The sequence below is a fragment of the Oryx dammah genome, unplaced genomic scaffold, assembly GCF_014754425.2.
Source record: "Oryx dammah isolate SB20612 unplaced genomic scaffold, SCBI_Odam_1.1 HiC_scaffold_5, whole genome shotgun sequence".
Lineage (NCBI taxonomy): Eukaryota > Metazoa > Chordata > Mammalia > Artiodactyla > Bovidae > Oryx > Oryx dammah.
The window spans coordinates 66,735,686-66,750,611 of NW_024070189.1; the positions used below are offsets into that span (position 1 = coordinate 66,735,686).

General features: G+C 56.1%; 2 protein-coding genes across 3 annotated transcripts; both read right to left on the reverse strand.

Annotated features, from left to right (window-relative positions):
* Nucleotides 1–275: 275 nt before the first annotated feature.
* GZMM (granzyme M) lies at nucleotides 276–6,512 on the reverse strand. Of its 2 annotated transcripts, XM_040240291.1 has the most exons (5): nucleotides 6,046–6,512; nucleotides 2,281–2,440; nucleotides 1,398–1,533; nucleotides 975–1,238; nucleotides 276–567 (listed from the first exon to the last, which is right to left on the reverse strand). In XM_040240291.1, the coding sequence occupies exons 1-5, from the start codon at nucleotides 6,104–6,106 to the stop codon at nucleotides 394–396; spliced, it is 795 nt and encodes a 264-aa protein (XP_040096225.1). In that variant the 5' UTR covers nucleotides 6,107–6,512; the 3' UTR covers nucleotides 276–393. The 2 variants fall into 2 exon arrangements, with proteins under 2 accessions (XP_040096225.1, XP_040096224.1); XM_040240290.1 differs by lacking the exons at nucleotides 2,281–2,440; nucleotides 6,046–6,512 and having other exon boundaries at nucleotides 1,398–2,274.
* Nucleotides 6,513–8,457: 1,945 nt separating this feature from the next.
* Nucleotides 8,458–14,920, reverse strand: CDC34 (cell division cycle 34, ubiqiutin conjugating enzyme). Its single transcript, XM_040240292.1, has 5 exons — nucleotides 14,644–14,920; nucleotides 12,001–12,087; nucleotides 11,812–11,909; nucleotides 10,988–11,122; nucleotides 8,458–9,396 (listed from the first exon to the last, which is right to left on the reverse strand). Exons 1-5 carry the CDS (start codon nucleotides 14,818–14,820, stop codon nucleotides 9,189–9,191), a joined length of 705 nt encoding a protein of 234 aa, XP_040096226.1. The 5' UTR covers nucleotides 14,821–14,920; the 3' UTR covers nucleotides 8,458–9,188.
* Nucleotides 14,921–14,926: the final 6 nt, after the last annotated feature.

Genomic DNA, 14,926 nt, shown 5'->3' on the forward strand with positions numbered 1-14,926 from the left:
TACTGGAGTGGGTTATCATGCCCTCCTCCAGGGGACCTTCCCAGGCCAGGAATGGAACCCGGGTCTCCTACATTGCAGGCGAATTCTGAGTCACCAGAGAAGCCCACTAAACACCAAACCAAAGTCAAAAAGAGAAGGAAGGAGATTTGGGGGCCTTTTCTCCGTGTCTCCCCCTGGCCCCTGGGGCCCCTGGGCCTTGGCCACGGCTGGCCCTCCCATGCAGCCTGAAAAGTACAATCCATTTTGTAGGTGTCAAATCCGAGGCCCGAGGCCTGCAGGAGGCTCAAGCAGTTTTATTATTATGGTTTATTGGTCCCCTGATACATCCGGGCCCCTGGCTGCCCCGCTGCAGGATGCTTCTTGGAACACAGAATCAGGGCCACCTCTGGAGGGTCAAGGAGAGGGAGGTGAGCTGTTGTGGCGGAGGGTGTTCTTGATCCAGGGCATGTAGGGGGCCACGGCGACAGCCACGGGGGGTTTGAAGATGTTGGTGCAATTCTTGGAGCTGAAGGACAGGATTCCGGCCACTTGGCCTCTTCTGCACACCACCGGCCCACCTGAGTCCCCCTGTGGAGGCAACGGAGCACCAGTCACCTCCTGATGAAGGGGGCCGGTTACCCAGTAGGAGGGGATGGAAGGTTGATTCCAGGGCAGAGACCCCCATCTCCCCACTTCCTCCATCTCCTTTAGTCCCTTCTCAGTTCCTTTCTTGCCTGGTAACTCTCTCTGTGCCCTCTTCCCACCCCATGACCTTTGCACATGCTCCGTCTATGCCCTGATGTTTCTAGGTGCTGGAGTTCAAAGCCTAGCTCTGCCACCCGCTGTGTGACCATGGGCAAGCTCTTAGTCTGTCTGTGCCTCAGTTTCTGCACTTGAGAAGTGGGCGCCTGCTCCTTGCCAGCTTCAGGACGTCTAGGGAAGGGAGGGAGCCAGGCACAGGCTGGCCTGAGCGCCCCCACCCCCAGCACCCGCACCTTGCAGGGGGCCTGGCTCTTGGAGTCAGCTGCCAGGCAGATCATGTGGGAGCTGATGTCGCCGTGCCAGAACCGACTGTTGTTGCACATCCTGGTGTCCAGCACACGCAAGTCCAGCTCCTGCAGCGCCCTGGCTGGGTTCCCAGGCTGGTGGGTCAGGCCCCAGCCGGCCAAGCTGCACCAGGTGCCTGTGGCCACCGCCTGGCGCCGTCGGGGCAAGGCCAGGGGCTGGATGGTCTTGCTGGGCTTCACCTTCCCGTCCAGCTATAGGGACAGGAAGAGGCAGGTGAGTAGGTGAGGGGACGCTGAGGGAGGAGAAAACAGCGGGACGGGCAGTGGGAAGGTGAGTCTGGGGGAGGGGCAATAGGGGAGGGGACCCGGGGAGGGGGGACCTGGAACTACCATTCCTCCCACTGGCAGCACCTTTAGCAGCGCGAGGTCATTCTCCAGATGAGGGGCTGGCTTGTATTCGGGATGCAGGACCACCTTCCTGATGCGGCAGGTAAGGCTGGGGTCTCCCAGCACATGAAGCCCCAGCACAAGCCTCAGCTGCTGCATCCTGGGGGTGGCAGGGTCGGATTGTGGGGGTGCTGCAGGGTGTGCGGGGAGCGGCAGGGCCTGGGTGTGAGCCCCAGCCCTCCCAGGCTCTGGCCCAGGGGCACTCACTGTCCTGCACCCCCTCACCCAGCTTCTTTCTGCAGTCATTCCCCTGCCCAGTCTGGTCTTTTCCCTGCCTCCTCCAGGAAGCCTTCCCTGCTCCCGCCTCACCCCAGTCTCCTGTCTAGCCATGCCTGAAGGCTGTCTCCTTTCCATGTTTTCAGTTTCTTGAATAAACAGACCCCATTTGATTACTTCTCCGGGTTTGATCTGCGGTCTTTGTTACTGGCCAGTCCAGAGGTAGGACAGCTCTGGGATGGGTTTACCTGGTGGTTTCACAACGGCATCATGCACCCAGGCTCCTCTCTGTGTTGGCCCTGCCAGCCTCATAGGCCAGCTCTGTCCCTGTGGCCACAGGTGGGAGACACACTCCTGGGTGTCACAAGAGACCCACCTCTGTCCATTTGGAAGGTTCTTTTTTATAGCAAATAAGGTGCCCCCAGGAATCTTCGCAGCCTAATGTCACACACACACACATAAGGTTGCTCTGACGTACTGTTGCCTCAGCAACCACTGCAGAGGGAAAGGGGACCCCCTCACAACACCACATTTGACTTAAATCTCTCCAGACCCACCTCCTGGTAGGAATGGGGAAACCAGGATAGGTCTGGGGACATCTGGTGTGATGGGGTGGGGCTGGGTCACTCACGGCTGGGTCAGGCAGTGGGCAGCTGTCAACACCCAATTTTGGCACAGGAGCACCCCACCACATTGGTGGCGGCCAGACTTCTGCAGCGAGACCATGTATGGGCGTGAGTGGGGGACAGCCTCTCGACCCCCAATGATGTGGGTCTCGAAGGTGTTGCCTCCTGGGGAGAGGGAGAGAAAAGGCCAGGTTAGGACTGGGTCCCCCACCCCTGCCCTGACACTCTGACTCCAGCTCCAAGGCCCTGGACGGAATGTTCTGGAATTAGACTATGGAGATAGTTGCAAAACTCCAAATGCACTAAACTTCTCTGACTTGTTCCCTTTAACGGGGTAAATTGCATAGGATGTGAATGACATCTCAATAAAGCTGCCATAAAAATTGTTCTAAAACCAATCATGGGGACTTACCAGTGGTAAAGACTCCACTTTCCAATGCAGGGGACAAGGATTTGATTCCACATGCCCTGGGATGTGGCCAGAAATTTTTTGAAAAATTGTGAATTAAAAATGATTGATAAAAAGCATTTTAATGTTAAGTTAGCTTTAAAAAAATCTACCTGTGATTCCCCATCATGCTTTAATTTTTAAAATCTGGTTTTAAAAATTTTGGCCGTGCTGTATGGCATGTGGGATCTTAGCGCCCTGGCTAGGGGTCAAACCCATACCCCCTGCAGTGGAAACACAGACTCCTAACCCCTGGGGCACCAGGGAAGTCCCTCCTTCATGCTTTAAACATCCAAACTCCTCATGACCCACAAGAGACACCTGCTTCCTTCACACTTGCCCCCACCGCCTCCAGCACTCCGGTCTCCCTGCTGTTGATGGATGGATGATGGATGAGGATGGATGGATAACAGATGGATGGATGGATGCATGGACTGGAAGGAAGGAAAGAAGGAAGGGAGAAAGGATGATGGGTGGGTGGTGGGAACCCCTATCCTGCTGGGTCACCAGTTGATCACAGTGAACCTGGCTGGATAACAATCCAGCCAGGCCAAAATGGTGGGATGCCCACCATCCCACCCAGCCTGCATCTCACGCTCCCAGGTGCCATTTATGAACAAGTGTATACAATCTGGGGAGGTAGCCAGCTGGGGCTGAAATTCCAGCTCCGGCCCTCCCAGCGGGGCGATCGTGTGAAGGTTGCCTCGCTTGAGGGGTTGTGGTTTCCTTCGCTGCACTTCCTGGGTGCTGCTGGGGAGCAAACAGCCTGCACCTGTCCCCCATGCTGTGAATCCAGCTCCACCAGAGCCCCACGGCCGCCCCTCAAGACAACAACCAGGCGCACATGCGCGACCTCACCCTGGAGAGGCCTGTTGTGATCCACCATGAAGAGGCGAATACAGCGCCCCTCCGTGGTTCCTCCGGAAAATGCATCATCCGAGCCCAGCCTGGAGACGCAGCCCAGGGCCGCGGTCGGAGGACCTGGGGGAGATGGAGATGCTACCAGAGCACAGGGGACCAAGGATAGCAGGACGACTAGATCCTGCTCACTGAGGACACCGCGCGGACAACTGGAATGAGGTCTGTAGGTGAGCTGAGGGGAAGGATGCTGAGAATCCATCCTATGAAAGGATGGCCTGTTCCCAGTACACACACACATAACCGCCCCCCCCCCCACACACACATAAGCACAGGCACACACATACGCACACGCACACATATGCACATGCACACACACACATACCTGCCAAAGCGTTTAGGGGTGAGGGCACGCATCTACATTTCACTCTCAAATGGTTCAGGAAAATAATGTTAGACACATTTGTATTTTGTATACACACCAAGGGGTGGGGTAGGTTGGGGGGATGATAAAGCAATGGAGACAAAATGTTTACCACCGAGGAATTAGGAGAAAAGGAAAGTTGTCTGCAGGACTCTCCTGACTTCTCTGTAAAAGTGGAAGGAAGTCAGAAGGAACAAAATGGGGTGACTTCCCTGGTGGTCCCAAGGCTAGGACTCTGTACTTCCAATGCAGGGGGCGTGGGTTTGGTCCCTGGTGAGGCAACTGGATCCCACATGCAGCAACTAAGAATTCACATGTCAAAACTAAAGATCCTGCTTGCTGCAACAAAGACTGACAATCTTGCGTGCCACCAAAGATTCGGTGCAGCCAAAATAAACACATTTTTCTTTTTAATTCAAGAAAGGAAAAGAACCTCACATCTGCCAAGCCTTGCTCTCGCCCTCAGGCCTCACTCAGAAGTCATGACAGCCATGTGGGGATGAAACTGACAGACCCTCGGGCACCCAAGCTGTGAAACCAAACCGTCCCCAACAGCAAGTCCTATCACCCCAGGAAGAAGCCCTGAACTGTTAGCAACCCACTTCACACCTTTTTTTTTTAATGGTTACTTTTTCTTTTTTTCACTTTTTCTTTTATTTTTTTTGGTAATATTTATTTTTATTTATTTATTTGGCTGCGCTGGTCTTAGTTGCGACATGTGAGATCTTTAGTTGCAGCATGTGGGATCCAGTTCCCGGACCAGGGATCAAACCCAGACCTCTTGCATTGGGAGCACAGAGTCTCAGCCACTGGACCACCAGGGAAGTCCCTTTTTTTCACTTTTTAAAAAACTGATGTATAGTTGATTTACCATGTGTTAGTTTCAGGTGTATAGCAAATACATATATATTTTTTTAATATACATTATTCAGTTTATATACATGTGTATATATATATATATACATATATATGAATATATATATATTCATCCCTGGGTCGGGAAGATCCCCTGAAGGAGGGCATGGCAATCCACTCCAGGATTCTTGCCTGGAGAATCTCATGGACAGAAGAGCCTGGCGGGCTACAGTCTATGGGGTTGTGAAGAGCTGGACATGACTGATTGACTAACACTCACATTTATATTCTTTTTCAGGTTCTTTTTCAAATTTTAGGTTGTTCTAGGATATTGGGTATAGTTCCCTGTGCCAAACAGTAGAACCTTGCTGTATGTTTTATATATAGTTGTGGTTATTTAGTCACTAAGTCACGTCTGACTCTTTGTGACCCCAGGAACTATATAGCTCCCTCGGTTCCTCTGTCCATGGGATTTCTCAGGCAAGAATACTGGAGTGGATTGCCAGTTTTTCTTTGGGGGATCTTCCTGACCCAAGGATCAAACCCTCGTCTCTTGTGTCTCCTGCATTGGGAGTCAAATTCTTTACCACTGAGCCACCTGGGAAGCCCTTTACGTATCTGTTAATTCCAAACTTCCAATTTATTCCTTTTTTTTTTTAAATTTAAAAATTTTTGGCCATCCTGAATGATGGCTTGCAGGATCTTATTTCCCTGACCAGGGATCAAACCCATGTTCCCTGCAATGGAACAGGGGACTTTCGAATGCAATGGAATGGGACTTTCTAGAGTCCCAACCGGGGGAACACCAGAGAAGTCCCCCACTCCATTTTAAATTTTTAAAAAAGTATTGTTGGAGGAAAGTGAAGCTCCCTCCCTGCCGCCCCGCTTCCTGCTCTGGAGCCTCCTTCCAGAAATATTTCATCTGGGGAAGGGGAATAGGCTCAGAATAGAAACCCTCAGGACGGCGGGTGTCCTTGCCCTTTGCTCTTTGCTTTCCCCACAATCTCTTTTTGAGGCTGTTTCATGGACAGCCATCTCGTGCTCTGGGGGCCACTGACGTGTTTTCAGTGAGTCCTGTCTGGGGACAGGGAAATTGTATCGTCTCTATTTCTTCACCCCCCTGCCCTGCCCCTCACCGTGGGCCCCGGGTGCCGCAGCTCCGGCCTCGGTGTCCACCTCGCTCACCTGCCCACAGGGCTTCCAGGACCACCAGCAGGAGCAGCATCTCGGATCGGGGGGCCTCCATGGTTCTGGCCCTGAGCCCCAGCACAGTTCACACCCACCCTTCCTGTGGGGGAGGGAGGTGATGTTCACAGCTCCGGCTGATTCCACATCACCCCCAAGTGTTTCTGAAAGGTATGCACTCTTTAGAGACAAAACCCCGTCACCATGATCACACCTGAAAAATTTACAGGAATCCCTATTGAGCATCTATTACCCCGTCATGTTCCACCTCCCAGCTCACTCGTGGTGTTGTGTGGTTTCAGCTCGATCATTTCCTTGCCCTGTTGTCTCATTGTGGTAAAATACACACACCATAAATGCAGCATCCGAACTGTATTTAAATGCACAGCTCATAGCATTAGGTACATTCACACTGTCGTGGGATCACCCTCACCATCATCTCCAGAACGTCATCCTCCCAAACTGAAGCTCTATCCTCATGAAACACTGACTCCCCAGCCCCACCCCCAGCTGGTGGCCCCACCAAATACTTCCTGTGTCTGGATCTGACTCCTCTAGGGCCCTCCTGTGAGTGGAATCAGTGTGTGTCCTTCTGGATCTGGTTTCTCTGAGTATTGTCTTCTCAAGGCTCATACATGGTGTAGCAGATGTCAGAATCTTTCTTTTTAAAGGCAGAATAATATTCCAGCATGTGGAGGGACCACATTGTATTTATCCATCATGTGTGTGTTTATCCTTCCATCTGCCCATGGATATCTGGGGTCTTTTAGATTTTGGCTGTTATGAATAAAGATGGTATGAACACTCATTTGTTATAAGCACCCTGGGGATCCTGCAAGTCTAAGTGTCTTAGCCAGGCTCATCTGGGTCCTCCCTCCTTCAGTTCACCCTTCTCCTTGCAGCCCTCAACACCATAGGACACAGACCAGCCAATCAGAGCACTCCCTGTACCCTCTGGCCATAGAGATTGGTTCTGGGCAGAGGACCAATCTAAACCCTGCACCAGCTCAGTGAAGACAAGGGCCCATGTTTCTTCCGGAACTTTCCAGAAACAGCCTTCACGCTGCTGGACTTGGAAAGATAACAGCCTAGGGGTGGGACCAGGGTGAGAGGCTTCTGCCTGAAAACGAGGAAGCTGACCACATACATGCTCAGTGCCTGAAACCACATGCATTTATTCTCTCGTGGGGCAAACATCCACATACGGGCCAGGCCAGTTTCTCTGGAGCTCCAGAGAAGAATCATTTCCTGCCCTTCCAGTCTAGAGACACAGATGCTGGGGGTCGGGGAATGGACATTTTTGGAGCTGCTCTTCTGCTGACCACAGGTTGGGGGGAGACAAGAGTCTGGGCTGGAGCCAGTGCTGTGCCTGAAACCCCTGGCCACCAGTTATGAAGTCACACTCGAGTCAGTATGAATTGGGTTTTCCTCTCCTGTGATACTGAAAGGGTCGTGATAAATAAATGACTTGCCTGAAAAATGGGTCACAGAGGCAGACAGGCTCATCCCGGTACTGGCTCTGCAGCAGGGGCCTACTGTCCATCTCTCCTTTAGTGGCGTCTGGCACACAAGGCTCTGGAGCCATTTTCACACAGGAGGGTGTGAGGCCAGAGTTAGGTTTAAGAGAAATGGGTATTTATAGTGTGTTCTTATGTCCAACCTTGTTTAACCCTCCTAATGACCCCAGGAAGCAGGTTTCGTTAAGTGTTTGGGGCTGGGAGAGGGGACTGTTCATCAGATTTACCAGGTAAAAAAACAGGGTAACAGCTTGTATTTGAGTTTCAGATACACAAGTAACTTTTTGGTACAATTAAGTCACAGACATTACATGGGATAACCTTTATTCCATGTATCCCATTACATGTTTACCTTAAGTCCACAAGGCAGACCCAACCCTGAGATGAGACTCCGGTTAGGATAGGACTCCCAGGCCTTGGTCAGTCATGTGGACCCTGGCCACAAGCCTCACTCTCTGGAGGGCAGCCCATGTCTCTTCCCATAGCTTCCGAGCTCATATCTGCTCTTGCTTGTCTTGTGCAGAGGTGGCTGTGCTGGGTCACTCAGGTGGTGGAACCTGTCCCGATGCTAGGCTCTCATTCTCCAGGCCCCGAGTCTCTGGTCACCTCAGTGGTGGAGGGTGAATCCCCAAGCCACACAAGCCAAGTGTGAAGCAGGGTGAACGCTGAATCTGGGGCCGTGGTTACATGGCAGCAAAAGCCTGGGGGCAGGGGGAATGGGTCCCGGGGGCAGAAGGGCTGGACCCACAGGCCTGAGGGTTACGGGAGGTTGCAGATGCTCCTATAAACGACCAGGAAGTGTTTCTGACTTTTGACACAGAAGCCGTATTACCATCGCTCAAGCTTTAAAGCTGCAGCTCAAAAGCAGCTAAATGCGGGTGAAGAAATGAGTGTCTTTGTTCCAATAAAACTTTTATTTACAAAATGGGCAGTGACAAAGCGTGGCTGGAAGCCTTGGCTGAGGGCTCTGGGGTCTCCACACTGGCTAGTGGCTCCTACAGCGTGGGCGCCGGCACCTACTGGGTTCAAAGGACACACAGCCCTGGACACCACCAGCATGGGTGACATTGCCGGGGAGCTGGGGCTCAGTACCCCCAGGGCCTCTCAGCCCCAAGCGTGCCCCCGAGGCCCTTCCTGCCCAGAGCCCAGGTCCTTGTGGCCCCTCCCCCCAACCAGACGACCCAACAGGAGGCCCCGGGAGCTTCCGGGCTCAGAGGGGTGGCTGAAGGCTCCCGTTGTGGATCACACGCCCGTCACCAGAGCCTGTGCCCTTGCCTGGGTCCCACCGACCTCGGGGCCAAGGAGAGGTTGGTCCTCGGGCTTCTCATAAAGTTGCTTTATTTAAATTCCAAACAAACCAAAGCAGAGAGAAGAGGTGACTCCAAGTCAGTCCGTCCACTCCCAAGCCGGGACCCTGAGTCTCTGGCTGGCAAGCGGGGCAGGCAGGCTAGGGTCCCTGAGCAGCATCTGGCCCATGCGGGGCCCAGGGACGGGAGCCCGGCGGCCTCCTTGGAGGCGGAGATGGGGTGGACGGCGCCCGGCCACACGGCGCCCGGAGGTAGTGGCGGCGGCAGACAGTCGGGTGGCTGAGGTAAAATTTGTAAGTTTATTCTCAGGGATGTAGTGTCAGGACTCTTCGGTGCCTGAGTCATCCTCATCGTCCCCGAAGCAGCTGTCAGCCTCGGCCTCGCCATCCTCGTAGTAGTCGTCATAGAAGAGGTCGGAGCCCTCGTCGGGCACTGGGGCCTTGGTCTTCACGCAGTACTCAGCCAGTGTGGTGGGTACCTTCACGCCATCCCGCTCTGCGTCCACCTTGGTCCCCAGGACCTGCTTCCTGCGGAGAGACACAGGCCACCCTTGCTGCGGTCGGTGGCCCCAGACCCGTGCAGGCGTGCCCGTGGAACAGTGCAGGGCACCCAGAGATGGCACAAGCACCAGGGGGCGCCCCAGAGCAGGTGGAGCCTGATCCCTCAGGGGACAGCCCATGTGTGCCCCAGGGGTTTCTGCTCACACACAGGTGCACACGCACACACATGTGCACAGAATGGGGCGACCATGGGCTGAGGATGAGGCGGAGCATGGGCTCCGAACCAGGAAGGTGTAGGCTCATCAGGAAGAGAGGCACAGATCCCAGCTGCCAACGAAAAGGCTGGGTGAAGTGGGAGCAGCCAGGGTGCTGGGCTGGCTCTGTAGGCAGGGGAGTCGCTCAGCACCACAGGGGAGGGCCGGCCATAGGGCGGTGCCCGCGGCAGATGCTCAGCACATTGCCACCAGGCCGGGTCCCAAGTCCTCCGCGCTCTGCACTTGAGTATCTTGCATCACTGGCATCACGTCTTCTGCATGTGCTTCCCCGCTGGGGCTCAGACTGCACCTGCTGCCCCTGGGGTCCCACCTTCCAACGGTGCCACTGGGCTTTCCCAAGCTCTCGCCGTGAGGTCGCGAGCCGCAGGCACAGCGACACAGCAGGTGAGTGTGGGTGCTAGTGAGAACGAGGACTCATTTCTCAGCGTAAATGCTGGGGGTGGGGGAAGAGACTAGGTCGTCATGGAAACACGTGTCTGACCTACTTGCTTTTCTAAGAGACAAAGAACAGACCAAAAACCTCCTCAGAAGAGACTTATGGAAGAGTTAAGTTTGTCGTGACATAAATCACAAGTCCCAGGAGAACAAGTGAGAAAGAGCAGTGATCACTGACCAGCTCACAGGACAGAGCAGACACAGCCAGGTGGAGTGCGCAGGCCCAGGGGTGCTGCTGGCACCGGCCGGCACTCAGGGGAGTTTTGTAAAGACTCTCCCGCCAGGCCACGTACTCTGCTCACAGGGGAGAGAACAGGAGGCCAGGGTAATGGGAGCGCTCCCCTAGCCAACTCCTGACAGAGGCACTGCTTTCATAGCCAGGAAAAAGTGACTTTCCTTAAATGAAGACCTTTCCTAAACACGCTGATCCCACCCGGCTTTGCTGCCTTTAGAAAACAATTCCAACTGTCAGAACTGCAGTATCAGCGACACTCACTTTCGTGAGGTGAGAAAACAGACCACCTTGCACAGCATGGGCCTGGTCACACATGGAGAACCCACTCCCTGAGGAGACCCGTGGGGAAAAGCCAAGGGCCAAGCACGCATGATCACGCCCCGGTGTGCAGGGTCTTCACACAGAGCAGGGTAGGGGTTGGGAATCGCTGCCCTTCTAGTTACAAAACAAGGGAAGGTGGCAAGACCCTGCTGAATCCTGGCAGACAGCAGGATGTGTTAACTCCGTGTGAGGTACATGACCTCACACCAGACACACAGACACACACACACGCCCCACAACACACACAGCATGTCCACATGTGACGGTACATACGTGGACCACACGCTTCATGAGAGAAAAATCCTGGCCTTTCTGGCAGGAGGAGGAGGGCCCAGGCCCCTGGGCCGCTCACCGGATGATGTCCGTGTACTCGCGGTCCTTGCCTTTGCTCTCTTTCCACTTCCTGTACATCACAGAGGCGTCCACGTTGGCTGGCGAGAAGGTGTTGGGTTCGTTGAGGAGGGAGATGACACTCAGGAGGATGGTCCTGAAGGAGCAGGAGTCGGCGTGGGGGAATCCACGGCCCAGGGCACTGCCCACCTGGGAGCCTCCCACCCTGACCCTCATCCTCTGCCACATGCCTAACTCCTGGGATAGGATGTGGGGTGGGCAGCCAAGGCCAGGACCACCTTTGCTCAGGTGAAGCAGGCCTGTCCCCTCCCCAGGGTGTTCCCCCTGCAGAGTGGTTTTCCCAGGCCACCCACGCTCAGACCTGGGCTGGATGAAGGGCGCTGGGCATGAGGCAGGGTGAGCATAACCCCCAGGACAAAGGGGACTGTGTTCTCTGGGGCTCAAGGAAGGAGCGGGGACCCCTGGGGTAGGCAGACAGGATTCCCCGAAAAGTGGAAGTCGTCGTGTCCGACTCTTTGCAATCCATGGACTGTATATGGAACTCTCCAGACCAGAATACTGGAGGAGATAGCCTTTCTGGTCTCCAGGGGATCTTCCCAACCCAGGGATCGGACCCAAGTCTCCCACATTGCAGGCAGATTCTTTACCAGCTGAGCCACAAGGGAAGCCTAGGACTCCCTGAGGATGTTACCAAAGATGGGTGGGGTTGTGGGTGGCAGAAGATGGAGGAAAGGCTGGCAGAGACAGGGCCTATGTGTGCAAGGACAGGAAGTTGTGCCCGCCCCCTGCGTCCACGCCCCCAGGGCAGCCGTCTGATGCCCTCACCTGACATTCTGCGTGGGGTTCCACCGTTCTGAGGGCAGCTCCCCGCTCTGGGGGTCATCCACCGGAGGGTGGAGAATAGAGATGCAAACGTCCCCAGTCTGTGAGATATGGGGGGCAGGGAAGGGTCAGCACCCAAATGGTTCCTGTCCCCACGCCTCCTACCCCTACAGGGCCCAAGGGCATGCTCACCTCGTAGATGTTGGGGTGCCACATCTTGGTCAGGAACCGAAAGGCGGGAGGGGAGTAAGGGTAGTCGATGGGGAACTTGAGGCGCGCCTGGTGGGAGAGCAGGGGGCTCAGCGAGTCAGGCCACCCACGGCCACACACAGCAGTTGGCCTGGGACCTGCCTGCCTCTGGTGCCCCTCACGGGCCTGGGGTGTTCATGGAGTCACCTGAGCCAAGCTGATCCTGGTTCCTGCCTTGTTGCCAGGTGTGGGCACCCCTGGGGAGCAGCTCCAAGGCCTGTGGTGGGACCAGAGCCCGGAGCTGGCTACCTGAGCACCATGCTGGGCGCCCAGCCTCAGTCTCCAGCTTGTGGGGAGGATTAAAATAGATGCGTGTTCACTAGGCAGGCGCTGGGGGTGGAGATGAGTCAGCGCCGGGCCCTCTGCCTGCAGGTGTCAGCCCTGGGGTGTCAGAAGGTAGCCGGGAAGGTCATGAGAAGACAGGGGAGGGCCCCTGGGGGAGACTTGTGCCCCTGGCTCTGCCTGTTTATGCCCCAGTCCAGGGACCCTGGCGGTGCTTCAGGCTCTCGGGGCCCCATGGGGCACCTCTGCTATGTCCCCTCTCCGCCTATCGTTGGAGAATCACCCTCTAGGATAAGGGACGCTGGGGTCAAGGGGAGGCTCTCTGTTCTGGAGTGACCTAACCTTGAACTCAGGTCTCAGACCCTGCTTGTCTCCAGCAAGCCCAGGGCTGGGTTTCTAAGTGATAGCCCGAGGCCAGCTGAGGCCTCTTTTGCCCCAGGCACCCACCAGGTCCCAGAGGTGCCTTCAACACTGTGTCAACTGAGGCTTGGTGCAAAGTAACATGCCCAGGGGCGCACAGCATGCAGCTGTGGAGGGGCTCCCCGACCTGGTCCCTGGGGCACCCCTCAGCACAGCACACGATTCCTGGGGGCCCTGCAGCTCATAAGGGGGGACGGGTGAGGCTGGGCGGCTGAGAGGGAGGCACTGGGAAACCATGGTGGGCCCCAGGCACTTCTAGCACCCATGTCCTCTCCCCACTGCCCACCCAGCCACACAGTGACAGAAGGATCCAAGGGTGGCAGAACCACCATGGGTCCCTTGCTGCCTTCCTTAAGGCCAGCCTACAGGAGACGGGGTCAGGTACGCCCCCTCTCCAGGCCATCCTTCTCTAGAAAACCAGGCTTATACCAAAACCAGCCTGGGAGGCCCTACCCACAATCCCTTGCAAAAAGCAAGCAACAGCCAGGAACGCAGGTTCGTTCTTTTCAGGCCAGAGTCCTGGCCTGGCCTTAGGTAGGATTCCCTATTCCTGCTGAGTGGAGCTCTTATCCTCACAGTCAGCTGCTCCCAGAAGCAGACAAAAGGGGCTTGTGGGAGGGGGGCTGGTCAAACCATTTGGTGATTAGCCCCAAACGCAGGCCCTGTGTGGAGAAGATGGACTCCAGATCAGATCTCAGCCTAGGGCTTGTTGACCTGCAATCCCCCATCCAACCAGAGAACCTCAACCAGGGATCACCCCAGTAGTTCAGCCTGCTCCCTTAAGGCCAACAGCAGGCTTGGCTAAAACGCTAGCCAAAAGTGCAAACACAGACATCTGCCAGGGCAGCACCAGCCTGCCCCACTCCCGCCCAGGCCTCCCAGCCAGGCCCGCTGGGACCTTGGCAGGTAGTGACTGGGCGTTCCAGCTGTGAGTCCAGGACCCACCTGTCTTGCAAGGCAACCCCCTGCCTTATTCCTCTTGCTTAAGGAGCGAAGTCCTTTGATCTGGGAGATATCCTCCCAAGGCCACATCTGGACTCAAAGCCTGTCCAGGTTTTGGCCTGAGTTCTAGTCCACATTGGACTGAGACAGCCAATCCCAGGGACAGCCCATGCCTCACTGCTCCTGACAATGGCTATTAAGAGCGAACTGCCCAGAACTCAATCACCACAGAGGGCCTAAGAGCAGCCCAGAGCAGGCAATTCAGGCCCAAGAAGCTGCTTGATCAGCAGGACAGGAGAAATGCCAGCTAGGCCGCAGAGGAGCCAAAGCTTCTGAGGCCCCGCCTGTGTGGGTTCTACAGTGTGGCTCCCAGGAACAGGGCAAAATGTGGGAGCGAGGGTCGGACGAACAGGTTATGTAAAGATCATGGTGAAGCCCAGAGGACCTGGACCACTGCTACTGGCTAGGGTGGCCGCTTTCCAAGCCAATCCTGGCTGCCAAGCCCATCCAGGCCTTTGTTGGAATCCGAGCAAGTGGCCGAGCCAAGGCCAGGGCTCTTCACAACAGTGTTGGCTGGTCCTGGGGAGGCCTCTTTGTCTGCTCTGGGCAGCAAGTACAGGCGGGAGGAGGGGGTGGGCACCAAGGCCTGGGGAAAGCAAAGGCCATGCACCTAAAGAGACAAGAAGATCCCGGGTCTTCCCACGGGAGGCTTGAAGTGGCCTTAGGGGACCTGGCGCTTCTCAGGGACTCTTGGGGCCGGAGGGGAAGAGGGGGTGACCGAGGGCCCTCAGCACGCCAGAGGCGACCAGGCAAAGGAGCAAGGGCAGGGGGCCCCGCGAGAAGGAGGGGGAAGAAAGGAACCCCACGAGGAGCAGGGACAGTGGGAGTGGGCTCTGCCAGAGGTGGAGAGGGGGTCACCGCCCCTCCCACCCCGCCGCTCACCTTGAAGTAGCCGCCCTCGTAGTAAGTGTTGGGGGGTCCGAAGATGGCCACCTCCCAGTTATACAGGTCGCCCTCGTCCACCAGGGTCACCCGAAAGCCCTCCACCGGCTCCTCTTGCAGCCCCTTGAGCTCCAGCAACAACGCCTTCTGCGAGCTGGGCACCAGCGGCCGGGCCATGGCGGCGGCGGAAGGGCCCGGGGCCGGGGGCGCGTGGGGCCGTGGGGCCGCGGGGCCGCGGGACGGGCCGGGGCCGGCTTCCTCCTCTGCGCCGCCGCCGCCGCCG